The sequence below is a fragment of the Desmodus rotundus genome, unplaced genomic scaffold (assembly GCF_022682495.2).
Source record: "Desmodus rotundus isolate HL8 unplaced genomic scaffold, HLdesRot8A.1 manual_scaffold_391, whole genome shotgun sequence".
Classification (NCBI taxonomy): Eukaryota; Metazoa; Chordata; class Mammalia; order Chiroptera; family Phyllostomidae; genus Desmodus; species Desmodus rotundus.
The window spans coordinates 1-16,386 of NW_026527469.1; the positions used below are offsets into that span (position 1 = coordinate 1).

The 16,386-nt window shown below is 51.8% G+C and overlaps 4 protein-coding genes, 3 non-coding genes and 1 pseudogene across 9 annotated transcripts; 7 read left to right on the forward strand and 1 right to left on the reverse strand.

Moving 5' to 3' along the window:
- Positions 1 to 41: 41 nt before the first annotated feature.
- Positions 42 to 6,131, forward strand: EIF4A1 (eukaryotic translation initiation factor 4A1). 2 transcript variants are annotated; one of them, XM_071220483.1, is made up of 12 exons: positions 80 to 118; positions 613 to 760; positions 1,480 to 1,528; positions 1,941 to 2,073; positions 2,521 to 2,660; positions 3,629 to 3,797; positions 4,140 to 4,249; positions 4,449 to 4,592; positions 4,678 to 4,815; positions 4,911 to 5,000; positions 5,277 to 5,356; positions 5,466 to 6,131. In XM_071220483.1, the coding sequence occupies exons 3-12, from the start codon at positions 1,505 to 1,507 to the stop codon at positions 5,608 to 5,610; spliced, it is 1,173 nt and encodes a 390-aa protein (XP_071076584.1). In that variant the 5' UTR covers positions 80 to 118; positions 613 to 760; positions 1,480 to 1,504; the 3' UTR covers positions 5,611 to 6,131. The 2 variants fall into 2 exon arrangements, with proteins under 2 accessions (XP_024420537.2, XP_071076584.1); XM_024564769.3 differs by lacking the exon at positions 613 to 760 and having other exon boundaries at positions 42 to 118.
- On the forward strand, positions 2,108 to 2,243 carry LOC112309002 (small nucleolar RNA SNORA48). The gene has a single exon (XR_002975208.1). It is a non-coding gene; the product is annotated as a small nucleolar RNA SNORA48 (small nucleolar RNA).
- On the forward strand, positions 2,839 to 2,983 carry LOC112309003 (small nucleolar RNA SNORA48; annotated as a pseudogene).
- On the forward strand, positions 3,910 to 4,047 carry LOC112309012 (small nucleolar RNA SNORD10). The gene has a single exon (XR_002975215.1). It is a non-coding gene; the product is annotated as a small nucleolar RNA SNORD10 (small nucleolar RNA).
- On the forward strand, positions 5,046 to 5,191 carry LOC112308989 (small nucleolar RNA SNORA67). Its single transcript, XR_002975197.1, has one exon. It is a non-coding gene; the product is annotated as a small nucleolar RNA SNORA67 (small nucleolar RNA).
- Positions 6,132 to 6,646: 515 nt separating the features above from the next.
- CD68 (CD68 molecule) lies at positions 6,647 to 8,641 on the forward strand. Its single transcript, XM_024564879.3, has 6 exons — positions 6,647 to 6,791; positions 6,877 to 7,352; positions 7,522 to 7,641; positions 7,775 to 7,847; positions 7,960 to 8,130; positions 8,401 to 8,641. The coding sequence occupies exons 1-6, from the start codon at positions 6,743 to 6,745 to the stop codon at positions 8,532 to 8,534; spliced, it is 1,023 nt and encodes a 340-aa protein (XP_024420647.2). The 5' UTR covers positions 6,647 to 6,742; the 3' UTR covers positions 8,535 to 8,641.
- Positions 8,642 to 10,573: 1,932 nt separating this feature from the next.
- Positions 10,574 to 13,530, forward strand: MPDU1 (mannose-P-dolichol utilization defect 1). 2 transcript variants are annotated; one of them, XM_024564748.4, is made up of 7 exons: positions 10,574 to 10,703; positions 11,850 to 11,915; positions 12,086 to 12,218; positions 12,559 to 12,644; positions 12,770 to 12,888; positions 13,015 to 13,125; positions 13,264 to 13,530. In XM_024564748.4, exons 1-7 carry the CDS (start codon positions 10,601 to 10,603, stop codon positions 13,381 to 13,383), a joined length of 738 nt encoding a protein of 245 aa, XP_024420516.2. In that variant the 5' UTR covers positions 10,574 to 10,600; the 3' UTR covers positions 13,384 to 13,530. The 2 variants fall into 2 exon arrangements, with proteins under 2 accessions (XP_024420516.2, XP_053773852.1); XM_053917877.2 differs by lacking the exon at positions 13,015 to 13,125.
- A 470-nt stretch (positions 13,531 to 14,000) lies between these two features.
- SOX15 (SRY-box transcription factor 15) lies at positions 14,001 to 15,966 on the reverse strand. Its single transcript, XM_024564750.4, has 2 exons — positions 15,023 to 15,966; positions 14,001 to 14,362 (listed from the first exon to the last, which is right to left on the reverse strand). Exons 1-2 carry the CDS (start codon positions 15,550 to 15,552, stop codon positions 14,197 to 14,199), a joined length of 696 nt encoding a protein of 231 aa, XP_024420518.1. The 5' UTR covers positions 15,553 to 15,966; the 3' UTR covers positions 14,001 to 14,196.
- Positions 15,967 to 16,386: the final 420 nt, after the last annotated feature.

Here is a 16,386-nt window from a genome sequence, read left to right on the forward strand (position 1 = left end):
GGCCCAGGCGGCCAAGCCAATGCGATGGCTGGGGCGGGGTTGGGCGCTCTATAAGTTGTCGATAGGCGGGCACTCCGCCCTAGTTTCTAAGGATCATGTCTGCGAGTCAGGATTCCCGGTAAGGAAGGCGTTTGTAATAGGTTGGGGTTACTTACCTTGCCGCTCCCTTCCGAGGGCCCCGCGGGAAGGGATCTGAGGCACACCCGGGTTGCGGGGAAACCAAGCCGGGAGGACTGGTCTGGGGGAGGGATGAGGTAGGTCCACAGAAGAGGGCGAAGACAGCCTGGTTTTCGGGGTGTAGAATGCGAGGTTCGTTAGAAAGGCTCGACCAGAGATTGTGCGCAAAGCCCCGACGCTGAGTGGCGAAACCAGGTCGCGACCTGGCGTGGGAAGGAAAGGTGGAGGCGGCCGCAGAACCCATAGCCGGACTGTCCGGTTGCCTCACTGTCGGAGGGAGGTTTTGCGCGCGCTCGAATTCCGGAGGATTCTGGCGCTACCACTTGCCAGGGCGGGGAGGCCTGGGTTTTCAGTCCCAGTTGTTGCGTCGCGTTGAGATATGGGTCGGGGAAGAAGAAACCGGCCGTTCAGTGTGCTGGTTTTCTTGACGGCCAGGACTGAGCCTAACCCCGAGGAGCAGCCGCGTGAGGCGCCAGGAGCCCACCCGGCGCCTGGCGGGCGGGTCCATTTTGCCGCACAAGCCGGGAAATTGGCAAACTGCGGATGGGCAGGTCCACTTTCCTACGGGGGTGAGCGCCCTGAGGTATGGGGAGGGCGACGCCATTTCGCGACGGGGTGGGCGGGATGTGGATTGTTCCATGGTGGGTGGAAATGCCGCCGGGTGGTCCAGGGAGCGAGCACATGGCGGCCTGATGTCCTCCCCTCCCCCAGTCTGCTTCGCTTTTAAGTGTTGTGCAATCTTCCCATTAGCTAGCTCGGCTGGGGCTCATTGTGTGCGAGGCCGCCACCGCCCTGGTTTTTTTTGTTGTTGTTTCTTGTTTTTCTTTATTTGTTGTTGAGAGAGATGGGGGAGGGCGCGCTCGGAATGACGTGGGGTGGGGGGAAGGGGATGTCTTACTCCTTTCTGGGAGGTGAAGGGCGGGACTTCCGGAGCGCCAGGGCAGCGATAGGAGGTGCACTCGCTAGGCCTTGAAGCGGCCAGGCCCAATAACACGTGGGCCCAGCGGCAGGCACCACCTCCGGGCTATTTAGGCGAGGAATCTTTTCCCCCATGCTCCGGTTCTTTTGGGGGCGGGGGGCTTACCCCATTAAATCGAAGTGGCGTGACCTGAACCGCTTCTTGGATGGGGCAAAGGTTTCACTCAGCTGTAAAGTAACTACTGTGTCTTCTAGGAACTGGTGGGGGTTGGGTCAGGGAGTGAAGACGGCGTCATGGAAGGAGGGTTGCTGGTAGGAGGAGCCACCCGGCTGTCGGGATTTCTAACATGCTTCAGTCAGCATACTCATACTTTAAACCAACAGATCCAGAGACAATGGCCCCGATGGAATGGAGCCTGAAGGCGTCATTGAGGTGAGATTAGTTTCTTAACCACCACTGCCCTTCCTTTGGTTAGGGCGGTGTTCCCTGGTTTCTGAATTGCTGGTTCAGTATCTTAAGACTAAAACCAGAACCCAGGATTCATTTTTAATACATAGCCTAATTATCAAGTAGTTAAGCCCTCATCACCGGGATTCTTAGTTTTTATAATGATTTGTTTAAAGTGTATCTCTTGAGAGTATGTGAAATTGAGTCCTGTTCTCCTATAATCCCACGGTGTACAAGTGGACTGGTGCTTTGAGACTTCCCAGGCCATGTAGAACCAGCTGGCTTCCTTGGAGGGAGGAGAGGTGGTTGCCTCTGAAGCTTTGGTGAAAGAACAGGGTGTTGTTTGCTTCAGTGTACAGACCTACTTCTATTACTGTAATTTCTTCACATCCCACAGAGTAACTGGAATGAGATTGTTGACAGCTTTGATGACATGAACCTCTCAGAGTCCCTCCTCCGCGGCATCTACGCCTATGGTTTTGAGAAGCCCTCTGCCATCCAGCAGCGAGCCATTCTTCCTTGTATCAAGGGTAAGATCCCTTTGTTCCGAAACAAGTTCTGGACTGTCCCCCATGTGGGTAGAGTTGCGTCTGGCTTGGTGGTGCTTGTCTCATATCAGCCAGGGACAAAGTAACTCCTTGTTTATCCCAGGTTGGCTTTTGGTCTGTGCCCATGCCTGGTTCATGCCTTGGACACATAGATGACTGTTTGTTTTCATAAAGTATTTTAGGCAGCTCATACTTATTCTTTACAGCTGTATTTTTTATCTTTCATGTAATACTAAATGAGTTAATAACCAGATCGGTTTCCATTTAGGGTATTATGTTGTGGTGGAGTTAGGTCTGTGAAGGCACTTCATCTTTGGCATGTAGGCTCTATTGGGTGCTTACTGATCTCATTTTGCAAGGCCTTGAATGTACCATGATCCCAAAGTGTGTGCCCTCTGCCATATCAACATTTTCTCCTTGTCTGTTTAGGTTATGATGTGATCGCTCAAGCCCAATCTGGGACAGGAAAAACAGCCACTTTTGCCATATCAATTCTGCAACAGATTGAATTGGACCTAAAGGCCACACAGGCCTTGGTCCTGGCACCCACTAGAGAATTGGCACAGCAGGTGAGTATAATTTGATCAAAAATCTGAGTGTGCTCCTCAACCACCACCACCTTGTGAGAACTGAGGTGCCTGCCCCCACATAAGACATTATTTCTCCATGCATTCCCTGAGTCAAATGGAGAAGCTGCTGGGTGGAGCCTGGGCCGCTGAGCAAGTGTGGTGGCTGTTTTATGGACAAACCCCCCGGCAATGGGCAAGGACACACCTGATTGGTGGTGTTGCTCTTATATCAGTCAGGGGCAAAGCAGTTGTACAGTCCTTAGTTCATCCTAGCTTGTTGCCTGTGTTGGTGGCCAGAGCTGGTTCATGCCTGGGGCACATACAATTATAATTCCTAGGTTTTGAAGGGGGAAAGATCAGAAATACCAGTCTCGGGTAGGTTGTGAACTGAGGCTTTAGGGGATGTAGGTTTTGTTAGTTTGTTTGTTTTCTAAAACTCACTTTTAGAGAAGGGGAAGAAAGGGAGAAAGAGAGGGAAACAACACCGTGAGTTACATTGATCACACGCCTGACTGGGAATTGAACCAGCAGCCCTTCAGTTCACATGCCAGCACTCAATAAAAACTCTGTTCTAGGCCTCTCTTGTTTAGAACACGCTTTTCTTAACAGTGAGCATGTCACTTAATTTTTGTGGTGGTCATGTAATAGGACATCAGTGTACATTATTCCATACGTAAGATTGGATGCTGTGAGACAAGTATAGGAGGGTCACAATTGGCTTTCAGGAGTTGGATCTAGTATGGTAAGCCATTTTGAAATTCAGAGGGTAGTTACTGTGAATCATACTTTTTCGTAAGCCAGGAGTTCCAGTCCTGAGCATTAGATGCTTTTAACATGCTTCTCATCTGGAAAGTGATTTTTAATGATAATACATGTCTGGGGAAAAGTAACGCATGAGAAGCACTTACAACGCGGCATGGCACAGTTGTAGCTAATAATGTGAGCACTTATCTTTTTTCTGGGTTCAGATACAGAAGGTAGTCATGGCTTTAGGAGATTACATGGGTGCCTCCTGCCATGCCTGCATTGGGGGTACCAACGTTCGTGCTGAGGTGCAGAAGCTGCAGATGGAAGCTCCTCATATCATTGTGGGCACCCCAGGCCGTGTGTTTGATATGCTTAACCGCAGATACTTGTGTGAGTATCGTAATACTTTAGTTCTGGGTCACTTCCCTCTTCTCTGTATTTTCTTGGTCTCTCCACTTGGCCACAATTTTGCCAATAAGGCTTGTTTTCCCCTGAAAGAGTTGCTCTATGATGAACCCCATGCGTGTCATCTGAGCCTGGCTTCCCTTTCTCAGCCCAGGTAGTGTTCTACTTCCCAGGGCTGTTGTCTGGCCTGGCGAGGGGGGACCCTGGCAAGGATCAAAACTAGAATTCTGAGAGCAGACCACCTGTTCTTCTTGGTTCTTGTTACGAAAAGTTAAGCATATTTCATTTCCCTCATGACCCATTTACTGATATTTTTCTTTTCTGTAGCTCCCAAATACATCAAGATGTTTGTACTGGATGAAGCTGATGAAATGTTAAGTCGTGGATTCAAGGACCAGATCTATGACATATTCCAAAAACTCAATAGCAACACCCAGGTGAGAGAGACTTGCCTCTATACGTGATCCTTTATAGACTGTGGTTGGGGTAACGAGAGCCGTATAGGGTGCCAAAGGAACCATAACGAATTCTGATCTTTCAAGCCTTTTTTATCCATTCACTTCTGTTTTAGGTAGTACTCTAGAGAAGGTAGCATGGAGAATCTCCTATCTTGAGGCTGTTCTTTTGTCCCATTAGGTGGTTTTGCTGTCCGCTACAATGCCTTCCGATGTGCTTGAGGTGACCAAGAAGTTCATGAGGGACCCTATTCGGATTCTCGTCAAGAAGGAAGAGTTGACTCTGGAGGGTATTCGCCAATTCTACATCAATGTGGAACGAGAGGTGGGGCCCAGTGCAGGAGGCGGATCTGGTAGTAAGTTGTTGGGTATAGCCCCTGAATGATCTTTCTGCCCCAACTCACACCCAGGAGTGGAAGCTGGACACACTGTGTGACTTGTATGAAACCCTCACCATCACCCAGGCAGTCATCTTCATCAACACTCGAAGAAAGGTTGATTGGCTCACTGAGAAGATGCATGCCCGAGACTTCACCGTCTCTGCCATGGTGAATTTTCCCTGCTGCTCTCACCATCAGCGCGTGTGCGGCGGTAGCCCACTTACCGCCCAGGTGCTGGTTACACTCTTCTGTTTCTGTTCCAGCACGGAGATATGGACCAAAAGGAACGAGATGTAATCATGAGGGAGTTCCGCTCCGGCTCTAGCAGAGTGTTGATTACCACTGACCTTCTGGTGAGTAGAAGGGAATTTAGAGAAAACTGAAAGGGAAGAAGGGAAAACCAAGGTGATTCCCTCTCCAGGGGGCCCTAATAGTGCCCCTCTTCAGGAAAGTAGCAACTTGGAATAAAATTTGGCATGCCTCAGCTTTTCAGGGCAGAAGGTCATGTGTAACTTCCTTTGCCTGCCTTTGGCTGCCTACATGTACACTTAAGTCCCAGGTGCCTTCTCGATACATTGTGCCCTCTTCTCACTCACTGATGCTGAAGTCGTCCTCTTTTGTTGCCATAGGCCAGAGGCATTGATGTGCAGCAGGTTTCTTTAGTCATCAACTATGACCTTCCCACCAACAGGGAAAACTATATCCACAGGTGAGTGCATTTACCCAGCCTCCTCATGCCCAAGTCTCCCTTGCCTGAAGCTTCTGGTTTTCTAAGTTCACCATACCCCCATGTACCCTAAGGTGTCCTTGTTTTTCAGAATCGGTCGGGGTGGCCGTTTTGGCCGTAAGGGTGTGGCTATTAATATGGTGACAGAAGAAGACAAGAGGACTCTGCGAGATATCGAAACCTTCTATAACACCTCTATTGAGGAGATGCCCCTCAATGTTGCTGACCTCATCTGAGAGGGGCTGGCCTGCCACCTCACCCCAGCCAGGGTTCAGTCCTTGTGGGGCTGAGGAGGAGCCGGAGGGGGGTGGGAAGGGAGCCAAGGGATGGACATCTTGTCATTTTTTTTCTTTTTTTTTTTTTTTCTCCTTTGAATAAATGTCACTTTTTGAGGCAAAGAAGGAACCGTGAACATTTTAGATACCCTTTTCTTTGGGGTAGGCTCTTGCCCCAGGCGCCGTCTCCTCCCAAAAACACTAATCGACTACCCTAACCTAGTCAACCTCCAAACCCGAGGCTCTACCCACTCCAGCCAAATTCCTCTGAGAATGATTCCCGGAGGCTGTGATGTCACTCAACCTCATTTACTGGACCAAATCTGGAGGGAGAACCCAAGTTAGGTGGCCCAGGGGATTGTCCCCAGGTTGGGGGGGACCAGGGGAGAAAAAATAGTAGCCATTTTTACATTGTTTTGTATAGTATTTATTGATTCAGGAAACAAACACAAAATTCTGAATAAAATTACTTGGAAACTGCCTGTTTGGGCTTCTCATTTCTTCCCCTTTCCACATGCTGTGAGTTATATATTACCCCTCTCCCACCAGGTAACTTCACCCTTGTTACTTTGTTACAATAGTCAACAGCTGAAGTGTGACCCTTCTGTAAGGGGTTGGGCAATCACCATCACAAGTGCCTCATGTGTCCCAGTCAGGAGGAAGTGATAAGACGGAGGGGAAAATGGGAGTATAACTTGGTTTAACATCCTGCTGAATGTTTTCGGGAAAGCATTTTCTCTGCAGAGGGGCTGCTGCGTAACTAGTGGTATAATCATTTGCCACAACTCGGGTCTTGCTGAGGTACACAAATGGGTTCCCAAGTGTCAACTCTGGAACTCCCCAGTGTTCCAGCTTTGATCCTGACAACTCCCACTTGGTGAAGCCGGGGCCAATCATGTGACAAAAATGTAGTGACTAAGAGGTTGGTGGCTGGGGCTGAGGTGGCTGAGTCAAGTTTGGGGGGTAGGGTTATCTCAATTATAGGAAGTTAGGCTTTCATTTCTCCCTTTTTTCAAAAGAAGGAAGGTCATAGGGTAGGTTGAGCGAGCAGCTGGTCCTGACACATCCTAGAGCTTGGTGAGGCTGTTCAGCCATGAAGCTTGCTGTGCTTTTCTTGGGGGCCTTGCTGGGGCTACTAGCAGGTAAGGAAAGGGGACATGGTGGGGGGAGAGCCCCTAGGAAGGAGCCTGCCCCTGGGTTGGTAACCCGTCTTTCCTCTGCTGAAAGCCCAAGGGACAGGAAATGACTGGCCTCATAAAAAATCAGCCACTCTGCTGCCATCCTTCACCGTGACACCTACAGCTACAGAAAGCACAAGTAGCCCTGGAACAACCAGCCACAGAACCACCACCACAGGAACCAGCCATGGACCCACAACAGCTACTCATAATCCTGTTAGCACGACAAGCCATGGAAATGCCACAGAGACAAGCCATGGACCCACAACAGCTACTCATAGTCCTGTCAGCACGACAATCCATGGGAATGTCACAGCTCATCCAACAAGCAACAGCACTGCCACCAGCCCAGGATCCTCCAGCAGTCCCCCCCACCCGGGACCACCTCCACCTTCTCCAAGTCCTAGCCCAGGCTCCAAGGCAGCTGTAGGAGACTACACGTGGACTAATGGTTCCCAGCCCTGCGCCCGCCTCCAAGCACAGATTCAGATTCGCGTTCTGTACCCAACCCAAGATGGAAGAGAGGTAAAGCTAAAAGAATGGAGGACATGAGGAAAGGGGACAAGACCGTTCACTATGGTTCGGAAAGGAAGAGCAGAGAAGGGGACAAATACAGAGCGGGGTTGAAAGGAAAAGGGACCTCAGATGGCACCATTGTGTAGCCTTGTGACCCTCTCATCTTTAACTTCCACAGGCTTGGGGCATCTCTGTACTGAACCCCAACAAAACCAAGGCCCAGGGTGACTGTGAGGGTGCCCATCCCCACTTGCTTCTCTCATTCCCTTATGGACAGCTCAGCTTTGGATTCAAGCAGGTACCTCACCCTCACCCCTCACTCTCACCCTCCAAGTACCCTAGCCCTATCAATCCCTTGCCATAGTCCTTACTCTGTGGACATGGATACCACATGCCCCTGCTGCCCTGAGCCTTTCTGGTCACCTCTGCAGGAGCCACAGCAGAGCACTGTTTACCTGAACTATATGGCTGTGGAGTACAATGTATCCTTCCCGCAGGCAACAAGTGAGTAACCTCCCCTTCCTCATAACTTGTACTAGGTGTCTGGACTCCTACAAGGACCTACACTGGGGGGTGGGAATGTGGATATAGAGCTGACCCTTCCTCACTGTTTTAGAGTGGACGTTCTCAGTTCAGAATTCATCCCTTCAAGAACTCCAAGCCCCACTGGGCCAGAGCTTCAGCTGCAGAAATGCAAGCATCGTTCTTTCACCCGTTTTACACCTCGACCTGGTCTTCCTGAAGCTACAAGCTGCTCACCTACTCTCAACAGGGGCCTTTGGGCCAAGTAAGACCTACTCCTTCCTCCCTAGAACTCTCCCACTGCGCTGAATCCCCTACTGCAGCCTATAATCTCCCTTCTTACATCCCTAAATGTCCTCTGTCTTAGACTTGTCATAGCTATAGGGCAATTGTCCTCCCCTTTCATTTACTGCTCCATCATCTAGGTAAGCTCCTCACCAATCACCTACTTCCTAACATCCCCCACATCCCTTCCTTTCACCTTTATCCCAGCCACCGCCATTGTGATGTCTACTTGCCCTATTTTTTCCGCCAGGTTTTTCTTGTCCTACTGACCAATCCATATTGCTGCCTCTTATCATCGGCCTGATCGCCCTCGGCCTCCTCGCCCTGGTGCTTGTTACCTTCTGCATCTTCCGGAGACGCCCACCCACCTACCAGCCCCTCTGAGCATTTGTCCCAAAACCCAGGGCACCAGGGGATGCCATCATTTCTCACCACTCAACTGACTCAGTGACAAAGTTATCTTCTTCCCTCTCTTACTTGAGGAACAAAAGTAGAGAAATGCAATTGGGAGAACTGAGGGGAGATGTTTATTAAATGTGAAATTCTTCCTCTCCCATTCCTAGTGGGAGAATAAAACCTACTCAATCTTTATCTTTGGTTTTCCTTGTCCTTCCTGCCAGGATTAAAAGCCATGAGTTTCTTGTCACAATGCTTTCTGCGCCTTAAATGGTTGAGCCTCAGGGAGCTGGTGAGGAAGGATAAAATATCAATGTGTGACCAAATACCCTCATGGCCTCATCCCCCAAAGCTTGGAACAGGGGGTGTTGAATCCGCTTTGCCTCCCTTCTTCATCTGGGGCCCCTGGCTGTTCCAGTTTCCCCTCCCCTCCAATCCATCCTGGCGACCTTCTTCCTGACCCTTATACAAAACTGCAAGTGAGGCAAGCAGCAATAGCAATGAGTGTAGATGGGCAGGTCACACCTGTCTTTCTGTTTCTAAAGGCTGTGCTAGTAACTACTTAGCAGCAAGAATGCCTGCTCTCCCCACCATGTCTAGGACTGGCTGAACAGCCTGATTAAACCCTTGCGGCACCTGGGATGCTATCTCACCTGCAAAGGGTTTCATCAACAATAGGAACAGTGGGTACTACAACCTCCACACACAATTATCCTCTGTGTTCCTGGGGAACAACATACCTCCAGCCTGCACCACCCAGGGAGCCAACCTTGATGTCCCCAATGGTCGTGTACTTAGCGGTGGTGGGTGGCACCCTGTGTCCAGATTCTACAAAAGGGCCTGCCAGACAGCCACAGCCTGCACCACCACTGAATGCCACTCACACCCTTTACAGTAGGCCATGGTGCAATTGCTGGGGGTCAGAATGGGCCCTTCCAGTTGCAGGAGCCCTTTACAGCTACAAAAAGCAGCGACTGGGACCTAGAGACGCATCCCATTACAGTAAGCCCCACCACGGCCTCACAGACATCCCTCCCCTACGACTTTGCAGGCTGTGACATGAGAGTCACCAAAGGTCTGCAAGGCAGCATGGTGATCGCAGCAGATGCCCAGCTGCCAGAGCATGGAGGGCCAGTCCCACCTCCACCAGGATGGCCAAGAGTTGGTGTTCCAGCCCTGGGTGGCAGAGGGCATCACTCTCGTTGGGAGGTCCAAGGAGCCATTTCCCAAGGGGAGCTGCTGGGCTCACTTAGCCTTGCTTAAGCCCTTGCTCAGCACGTCATCACAGAAGGCAGAGGAGTCGGTCTTAGTCGGTCTACCACAGGTAAAGCCCTCTGGCCCTCGGGGTGGAAGCCAAGGGCCTGTGGTTCATGGAGCCTGCCAGGACTGGACTCGGCAGGAGGCTTGAGAGCTGCTTTTCCCCAAATCTGGTCCTGCCTCCCCCACATTGTCCTCTTCTGACTCACTGTCCCGGTTCAGCAGTTACTAGCGCACGCATTCACCAAAACCTGGGTGACCCACAGGAGAAACACGGGCCCTAACCGCAGCCCGGCGCCCATGGACGGCGGCCGGGTGCAGACTGTTTTGCTCCCGCCAAAGCCTTTCCTTCTTGGAGATGCCGAAATAACCAAAGTTAGCTACAGCGCCCCCATCCAACGCCATTTTGGAGACTCACGCTCTTTCTATCAACTTTGAACAATGTAAAGTCAGCACGGAGAAAACAAGATGGCGCCGAGCAAGAACAGCGGAGAAAAGCAGGAAGATAAATCTTGCTTCCACCCTGGAAGTGTAAACAAAGACGCAAAACAAGGGAGTGCGTAGGCGTAGAGCTTTGGCACGCTTTAAAATTCAAACAGCAGGGAGGGTGGCTCCAAAAGTTGGTCCCTGGACGAGACTTATTTTACGCTACTGAAGGTGCACTGGCGTTAAGAAAAAGAGAATAGGGGCCGGTCCAGCTTTGCCGCGGAAAGACAAGAGGCGGGGTTCCTAGCGCGCGCATGCGCAACGTAAGTCACTGACGGTCTGAAGACACTGGCGGAAGCTACCTTTGCAATATGGCGACCGAAGCTGACGGGCGGCTGAAACGGGTGCTGGTGCCGATTCTTTTACCTGAAAAATGCTACGACCAATTTTTCGTCCAGTGGGATTTGCTTCATGGTGAGTTTTATTCGGCATCCGGTCAAAGTTCTGCTGGACCGCCTCGGACCATAATTGGGGCGTGGCTGCGGAGTGAGTGAGTGACTGCGGTGACTACTGCACACGGTGCTGGGCGGAAATTACCTCTGAGAGGGGCGGAAGTGTCTCGGGAGCCGTAGAAGGAGAACGCCATTTTTGGGCTAGGGGGCGTCGCCGGTTGGAAGTAATTCTCTGTGAAGTTTATGCTTTAGTAGTAACGAAAGGCCAAAAGACTGAAATTTTGTAAAACAAAGTTAAAATATGATCAGATAGTTACAACCTTTAATTAATCGCTATGCCATCAGGAGCAAGGTCAAACTTGATTACAAGCCTCTTCCGAGCGGCACCCCCAAAGGCTCCTGCCGTCCTGATGGCTTTCCTTTTAGCTTCCACGTTTGTTCACGGTCTAATTTTGGAATAACTTGGCTTCCTTCCACTTTTCACGAAGCTACTTCACAGCAAGGCCCATCTCAGAAATCAGACTCTTTTGGCAGCTTTCCCAATCGGCCCCACTGTGTTCCATGACCCCTCAGTTCATGGAACACTTTGTTTTAGCCGCATTCATGATCCGTGAGAGTTTGACTCCCAATGGGACAAGCTAAGGGGAAGACTTCAAGGCTAGAGAAGATGTGGGAGGACAGCATAGCAGCCCTGAAAGGGTCAGGCCATACATAGACAACGGGTTCAGGAATGAATGGTAAAAAGGAGACCTGCCCTTGGAAAGAGAAGACAGGTTAAGTGGATAGCCTAGTTGCTCAGTGGAGGGGAATAAATGGATCAGAGTACTTGGGCATTGTTAGCTTTATACAGGGAAGCCATGGAGAGCCTTGGAAGAAAGACCAAGGAGTTTAGACATAATCTTCAGGGAGTGGAAAATTGGGTTGGAGGGAAGGAATGGTAAAAGGTTATTTGGAAAGTCACCTCATCTGAATATGATGATTTGGAGCAGTGAGGATCAGGCCTTTTTCATCTGCCTCCAGACAACCCAAGGCTTCCTTGTGTGGGTATGTCAAAGTCTTAAGGAGCAAGGCATCCCAGAGTGATTTAAGCCTGTAGGCCTGTAGTATCTCTGAAAACCCTAGCCTGTGTTCCAGGGGTCTCTCTGCTCATCCCTTTTTCTCTTCTCAGTCCCCTGCCTGAAGATTCTCCTCAGCAAAGGCCTGGGGCTGGGAATTGTAGCTGGGTCACTTCTGGGTATGTATTTTATCTTTTCTGCTGTGGGGATGGAGGTGGAGTGCTAAAATGCCATAAACTGGATGGGTCCCTTAACCTTAAGTGGGGTTCACATGCTTCCCAATAGCTGTTGTGTTGTGCTCCCAAGGGATACCAGCTCCTCACCTGTGCCCTTCTCGTCCTTTTACCAGTAAAACTGCCCCAGGTGCTTAAAATCATTGGAGCTAAGAGTGCTGAAGGGTTGAGCCTTCAATCAGTAATGCTGGAACTAGTGGCATTGACTGGGACCATGGTCTACAGCATCGTCAACAAATTCCCCTTCAGGTGAGGGGTTTGCCTTCTATCCCCAAGAGTATATGTCCACAGCTCTAGTGGAGTTAGGGTGAGGGAGGTAAAAGGGCAGGAAAAGTATAAGCCCTTTTGGAAACGTTGTCATCACCTGTGGAGGTGATGACAGGAGGTGAGCATCCCACAAATGCCCAGGGTCCAGAGTGAGTCAGTCAGAGAATGGGGGAGGGGGTGCTGGGGGGCAGGAAGTAGGAACCTGTAGGGCTGTGGAGGACGGGGAGTAATCAGAATTGTGTCCCCAAATGGATGGGCTACGGAGGCTTTTCCTGCCTCTTTCCAGGCCTGCCTTTCTTCTTCCCAACTCTTGACTCTGCAGCTCTTGGGGTGAAGCCCTATTCCTGATGCTCCAGACAGTCACCATCTGCTTCCTGGTTCTACACTACAGAGGACAAACTGTGAGAGGTGATGGAGATTTACCCAAGAGTGGGTCCACGGCTCTTGAGAGCCCTGCTGGCTGGGAACTCAGGCGTAGGGAAGCCAGAGGACTCCAGAGGTTGATGCGAGCTCTTTGTCTTTATGACCCCAAGGTGTGGCTTTCCTAGCGGGTTATGCCCTGGTCCTGCTGGTGCTGCTTTCACCACTGACACCCATGGCCGTTATCACCCTGCTCCAGGCCTCCAATGTGCCTTCTGTGGTGGCGGGGAAGGTGGGTACTGGGAGCAAGAGAAAAATGTTGGGAGTGGGGACTGGGTGAGAGGCATGGGGGCAGTGTGTGATAGGAATATGGGAAGAATTCAGATGATAGAACAAAGGGTCTCAACTCCTGTTTTAGCTGCTCCAGGCAGCCACCAACTACCGCAATGGGCACACAGGTCAGCTCTCAGCCATCACAGTCTTTTTGCTCTTTGGGGGCTCCTTGGCCCGAATCTTCACCTCCATTCAGGTGAGTTCACCTTCTGCCCTCTAGGGGTCACTAAAACCTCATATTAACCTCTCCCACCTGAAGACAAAGCTGCCTGGTCTCTGGAACCTTTTTGGGGTTTTACTAAAGAGTGACCCTAGCTCTGTTTCTTACACCTAGGAAACTGGAGATCCCCTCATGGCTGGAACCTTTGTGGTCTCTTCCCTCTGTAACGGCCTCATCGCTGCCCAGCTTCTCTTCTACTGGAATGCAAAGGCTCCCCACAAGAAAAAGGAGTAGTAGGGCTGAGCAGGCTACTGGAGTCCATTCCATGTTTTTATACATCCACCTAACTCAGGGTCCTTCTGAGCCAGTCTGCTGGTGTGACTTATTCCCCTCTCTGCAGCTGCAACTTCTTGAGCCTGGGTTTGTGTTTAGTGGAAAGGTATGGTTGGTAGACCAGATCCTTAGAAAGGAATGAGGATAGAGATTTTCAGGCTGACATTTGATATTGTGTGCTGCCCTGTGTATGCACTATGAACTCCTTTACTCATCTGGCTGAGATTCTTCCTTTAGCAATTTCCAGCTACTTACCTATTCTGGGCAAAAGCCTTGCCCTGCCCTCCCATCTCCTCACTTCCTCTTTGGCCGTAAGAGGACAGAACCTGAACAATGGAAGGGACTAGGAGTTTAAGGTTGCCTCCCTTCCCTCAGCCTGGCTGGCACTGTCTCCTGGACCCCAGTGTGGGGTGGGGGGCAGAGGAAGGGGGACGGGGAATGACTCAGTCAGGGCCCCAGGGTGGGGTGAGGAGGTTCCTGCTCTGGCAGGTCCAGGCGGAAGGGAGTGGAGACAGTGCTGGTTCCTGCTGCCGTGAGGGGGAACAGTGATGGGGCAATAAAGACTCAGAGACATGGCTTAATTGTACAAAACCGTGTTTGTCCTACAAAAAATATATAAAAAAATGTTGTGTTGCTCCCCTTGGCTTTTGTTGGGACCACAGGCCTCCTTTGAACTGTGGTCCAACAGTGCAAAAGGAGGGTTTGCAGTTTGGGAATACGGGGTGGTTCTAAGTGAAAAAGGTGGTTGGATCCCTTCTTGGGAAGTCCAGATTGTTAGAGGTGAGCTAGGGGCATGGGGGGCCCTGAGAGGGGAGGGTTGTAAGGAGTGGGAGGGCCTGAGGATAGGTAGGGGTTATATGAGGGGAGCAGCTCCCCTTGGAGCCTAGGGTTACTCTGATGGAGGGAGCACGTTGAGGCCTCTGGTTTACAGTGGGAAGAGCTGCAAAGAGAAACAGCGGGGTTAGAGGGCACTTCTGTAGGTTGGAGGTGCCAGGCAGGGTCCCCAAGTGCATGTGAGGGCAGGGCTAATCAGTTCTGGGCAGACAAGTAGAACCTACCCTTCCCTGGATATTTGGGCTCCACCTGGTATTGCAAGTACAGAGCCAGACTCAAGGCTGGCTTAGAGAGCAGGGCAGCCTTGTTGGGACAGGCTCACCAGGGAACTTGCGTGCTGTGTGCCTGTATTCCTCTTTCGGGGCAGTCGGCCAGAAAGGGGCAGAGTTGGGCTTAGCCTCCTTGCCCTGGGGGCTGAGAGGAAGCTGGGTCACACTAGGGCCAGAAGTGGGGGAAACAGGAAACCCATGTAGGTAACTGGAACATGGTCAACATCCAGGGGCTGTGGTCTGCCCCTGCAGGGCCGCCACTGCCTGGCTGAGATAGGAAAGCCCCCTGGGAAAAGCCTGGGCCACCAGAGCCTCCCAAAGATGTTAGGAGTGCAGGGGGGGTGTGCTGTCCAAACCTTAACGGCAGGCCCCAAATCCCCTAGGGAGTGGCCTCTGCTTTGGTGGCTTCAGAGCCCCGGTCAGCCAGGCCCTTTGGTATCTGCCCCACCCAGACTCCAGGAGGGTCTCCTTCCTCACCCAGATCCCCAGCCACTCACCTGTAACCTCCAGGAAGGTAGGATGTCGAGTAGTTAGGGGGCTGGTACCCAAAGCCTCTGTTCCCCTGGGTAGCTGTGTACCCAGGCCCCCAAACTGGCCCGTTGCCAGCCACACCGCTGCTTCCCTGGCCAAAGTGGGGCAGCCCAGCGCTGGCATTCTTGGTCTTGCGCCGCGGCCGGTACTTGTAGTCGGGGTAGTCGCGCAGGTGCCGGGCCCGCAGCCGCTTGGCCTCCTCCACGAAGGGCCGCTTTTCGTCCTCGCCCAGCAGCTTCCACTGCGCTCCCAGACGCTTGGAGATCTCCGAGTTGTGCATCTTTGGGTTTCGCTGCGCCATCTGGCGGCGCTGAGCAGAGCTCCACACCATGAATGCGTTCATGGGTCGCTTCACCCTCTCCAAGGGAAGCCCCCCAGAGGCCACGGGGCTCCCAGTGTTCTGCTCCTGGGAGCTGGAGGACGAGGAGGCAGGGGCTGTGGGAGCTGGAGGTTCCAGGCTCCAGGCCTGGTCTTGTGAGGGGCTGGGTAGCTCCATGGAGGGAAGCCTTAAGAGGGCACCCACACGCCCTCTCCTCCAAAGCGAAACGTTGATCCCCAAACCCAGTACCCTTAAAGTGGAAGTGTCTTCCTGGTCTGGAGTCGTTTCACAGAAACTCGTGTCCTTAAAAAGGATATATTGCCCCTAAATTCAGAGTCCTTATTCTGGAGTCCCTGCTCCCTACCAGTTTGCACACTTAGGTAGAGTGCAAACTCTGTCCGGTAACCGGTACAAGGCAGGTTGCTCTCCTTTCCTTGTTGTGGTACAATGCTACACCCAGTCCCGCTTCTCCTACCTGTGGCTTCGGTGGAGGCTGTACACTTTCCACTCAAGTCTCTAGAGTATTTTGGCTATGGGGCAGCACAGCCCACACACCACAGCACTCACTTGCCCTCAGCGCCCGTGGCTGGCGGGTGAGCCAGGAACAGCTTTTAAGGACTGACTCTCCCCCACACCCTCCCAGCAGACCACGCCTCCCTAAGAGCGCCAACATCCCCTCCTTCCTTAGGCAGACCCAGGTATTCTGTTCTTCCCAGCCCCCAAAAACCTCAGGGCACCACGCCCCCTTCCCCACCCTAGACCCAGAAGTCAGACCTTCCAACACTAGTAGCTCTGCATGTCCTCCCCTCCCTTCTTAAGCTTTGGCAATTTAAAGTCAATTCCTTTGCACAATGGGTTCAAGCACCGGGATCAAAAGCCCTCAGGGTCAGAGCAGTGTGTTAGGAAGAATTTGGGAATACCCCACACCCACCCTAAACCCTTTTCTTGTGCCCAGTGCCCTTCAAAACCCAACCTGCTCCTGGGACAAGAAAGGGGCCGTTGAGGGAGGCA

What these genes read in the sequence shown, in the direction of transcription:
- MPDU1 (XM_024564748.4), top strand. Translation starts at nt 10,601, where the DNA reads ATGGCGACCGAAGCTGACGGGCGGCTGAAACGGGTGCTGGTGCCGATT. An exon ending in CCAGTGGGATTTGCTTCATG is followed by an intron (nt 10,704 to 11,849) that starts GTGAGTTTTATT and finishes TTCTCTTCTCAG; the next exon opens with TCCCCTGCCTGAAGATTCTC. An exon ending in TGTAGCTGGGTCACTTCTGG is followed by an intron (nt 11,916 to 12,085) that starts GTATGTATTTTA and finishes TCCTTTTACCAG; the next exon opens with TAAAACTGCCCCAGGTGCTT.
- EIF4A1 (XM_024564769.3), top strand. Translation starts at nt 96, where the DNA reads ATGTCTGCGAGTCAGGATTCCCG. An exon ending in GCTTAACCGCAGATACTTGT is followed by an intron (nt 3,798 to 4,139) that starts GTGAGTATCGTA and finishes TCTTTTCTGTAG; the next exon opens with CTCCCAAATACATCAAGATG. An exon ending in AACTCAATAGCAACACCCAG is followed by an intron (nt 4,250 to 4,448) that starts GTGAGAGAGACT and finishes TTGTCCCATTAG; the next exon opens with GTGGTTTTGCTGTCCGCTAC.
- CD68 (XM_024564879.3), top strand. Translation starts at nt 6,743, where the DNA reads ATGAAGCTTGCTGTGCTTTTCTTGGGGGCCTTGCTGGGGCTACTAGCA. An exon ending in TCAGCTTTGGATTCAAGCAG is followed by an intron (nt 7,642 to 7,774) that starts GTACCTCACCCT and finishes TCACCTCTGCAG; the next exon opens with GAGCCACAGCAGAGCACTGT. An exon ending in AACAGGGGCCTTTGGGCCAA is followed by an intron (nt 8,131 to 8,400) that starts GTAAGACCTACT and finishes TTTTTCCGCCAG; the next exon opens with GTTTTTCTTGTCCTACTGAC.
- SOX15 (XM_024564750.4), bottom strand. Translation starts at nt 15,552, where the DNA reads ATGGAGCTACCCAGCCCCTCACAAGACCAGGCCTGGAGCCTGGAACCT. An exon ending in TACCTTCCTGGAGGTTACAG is followed by an intron (nt 14,363 to 15,022) that starts GTGAGTGGCTGG and finishes TTCTCTTTGCAG; the next exon opens with CTCTTCCCACTGTAAACCAG.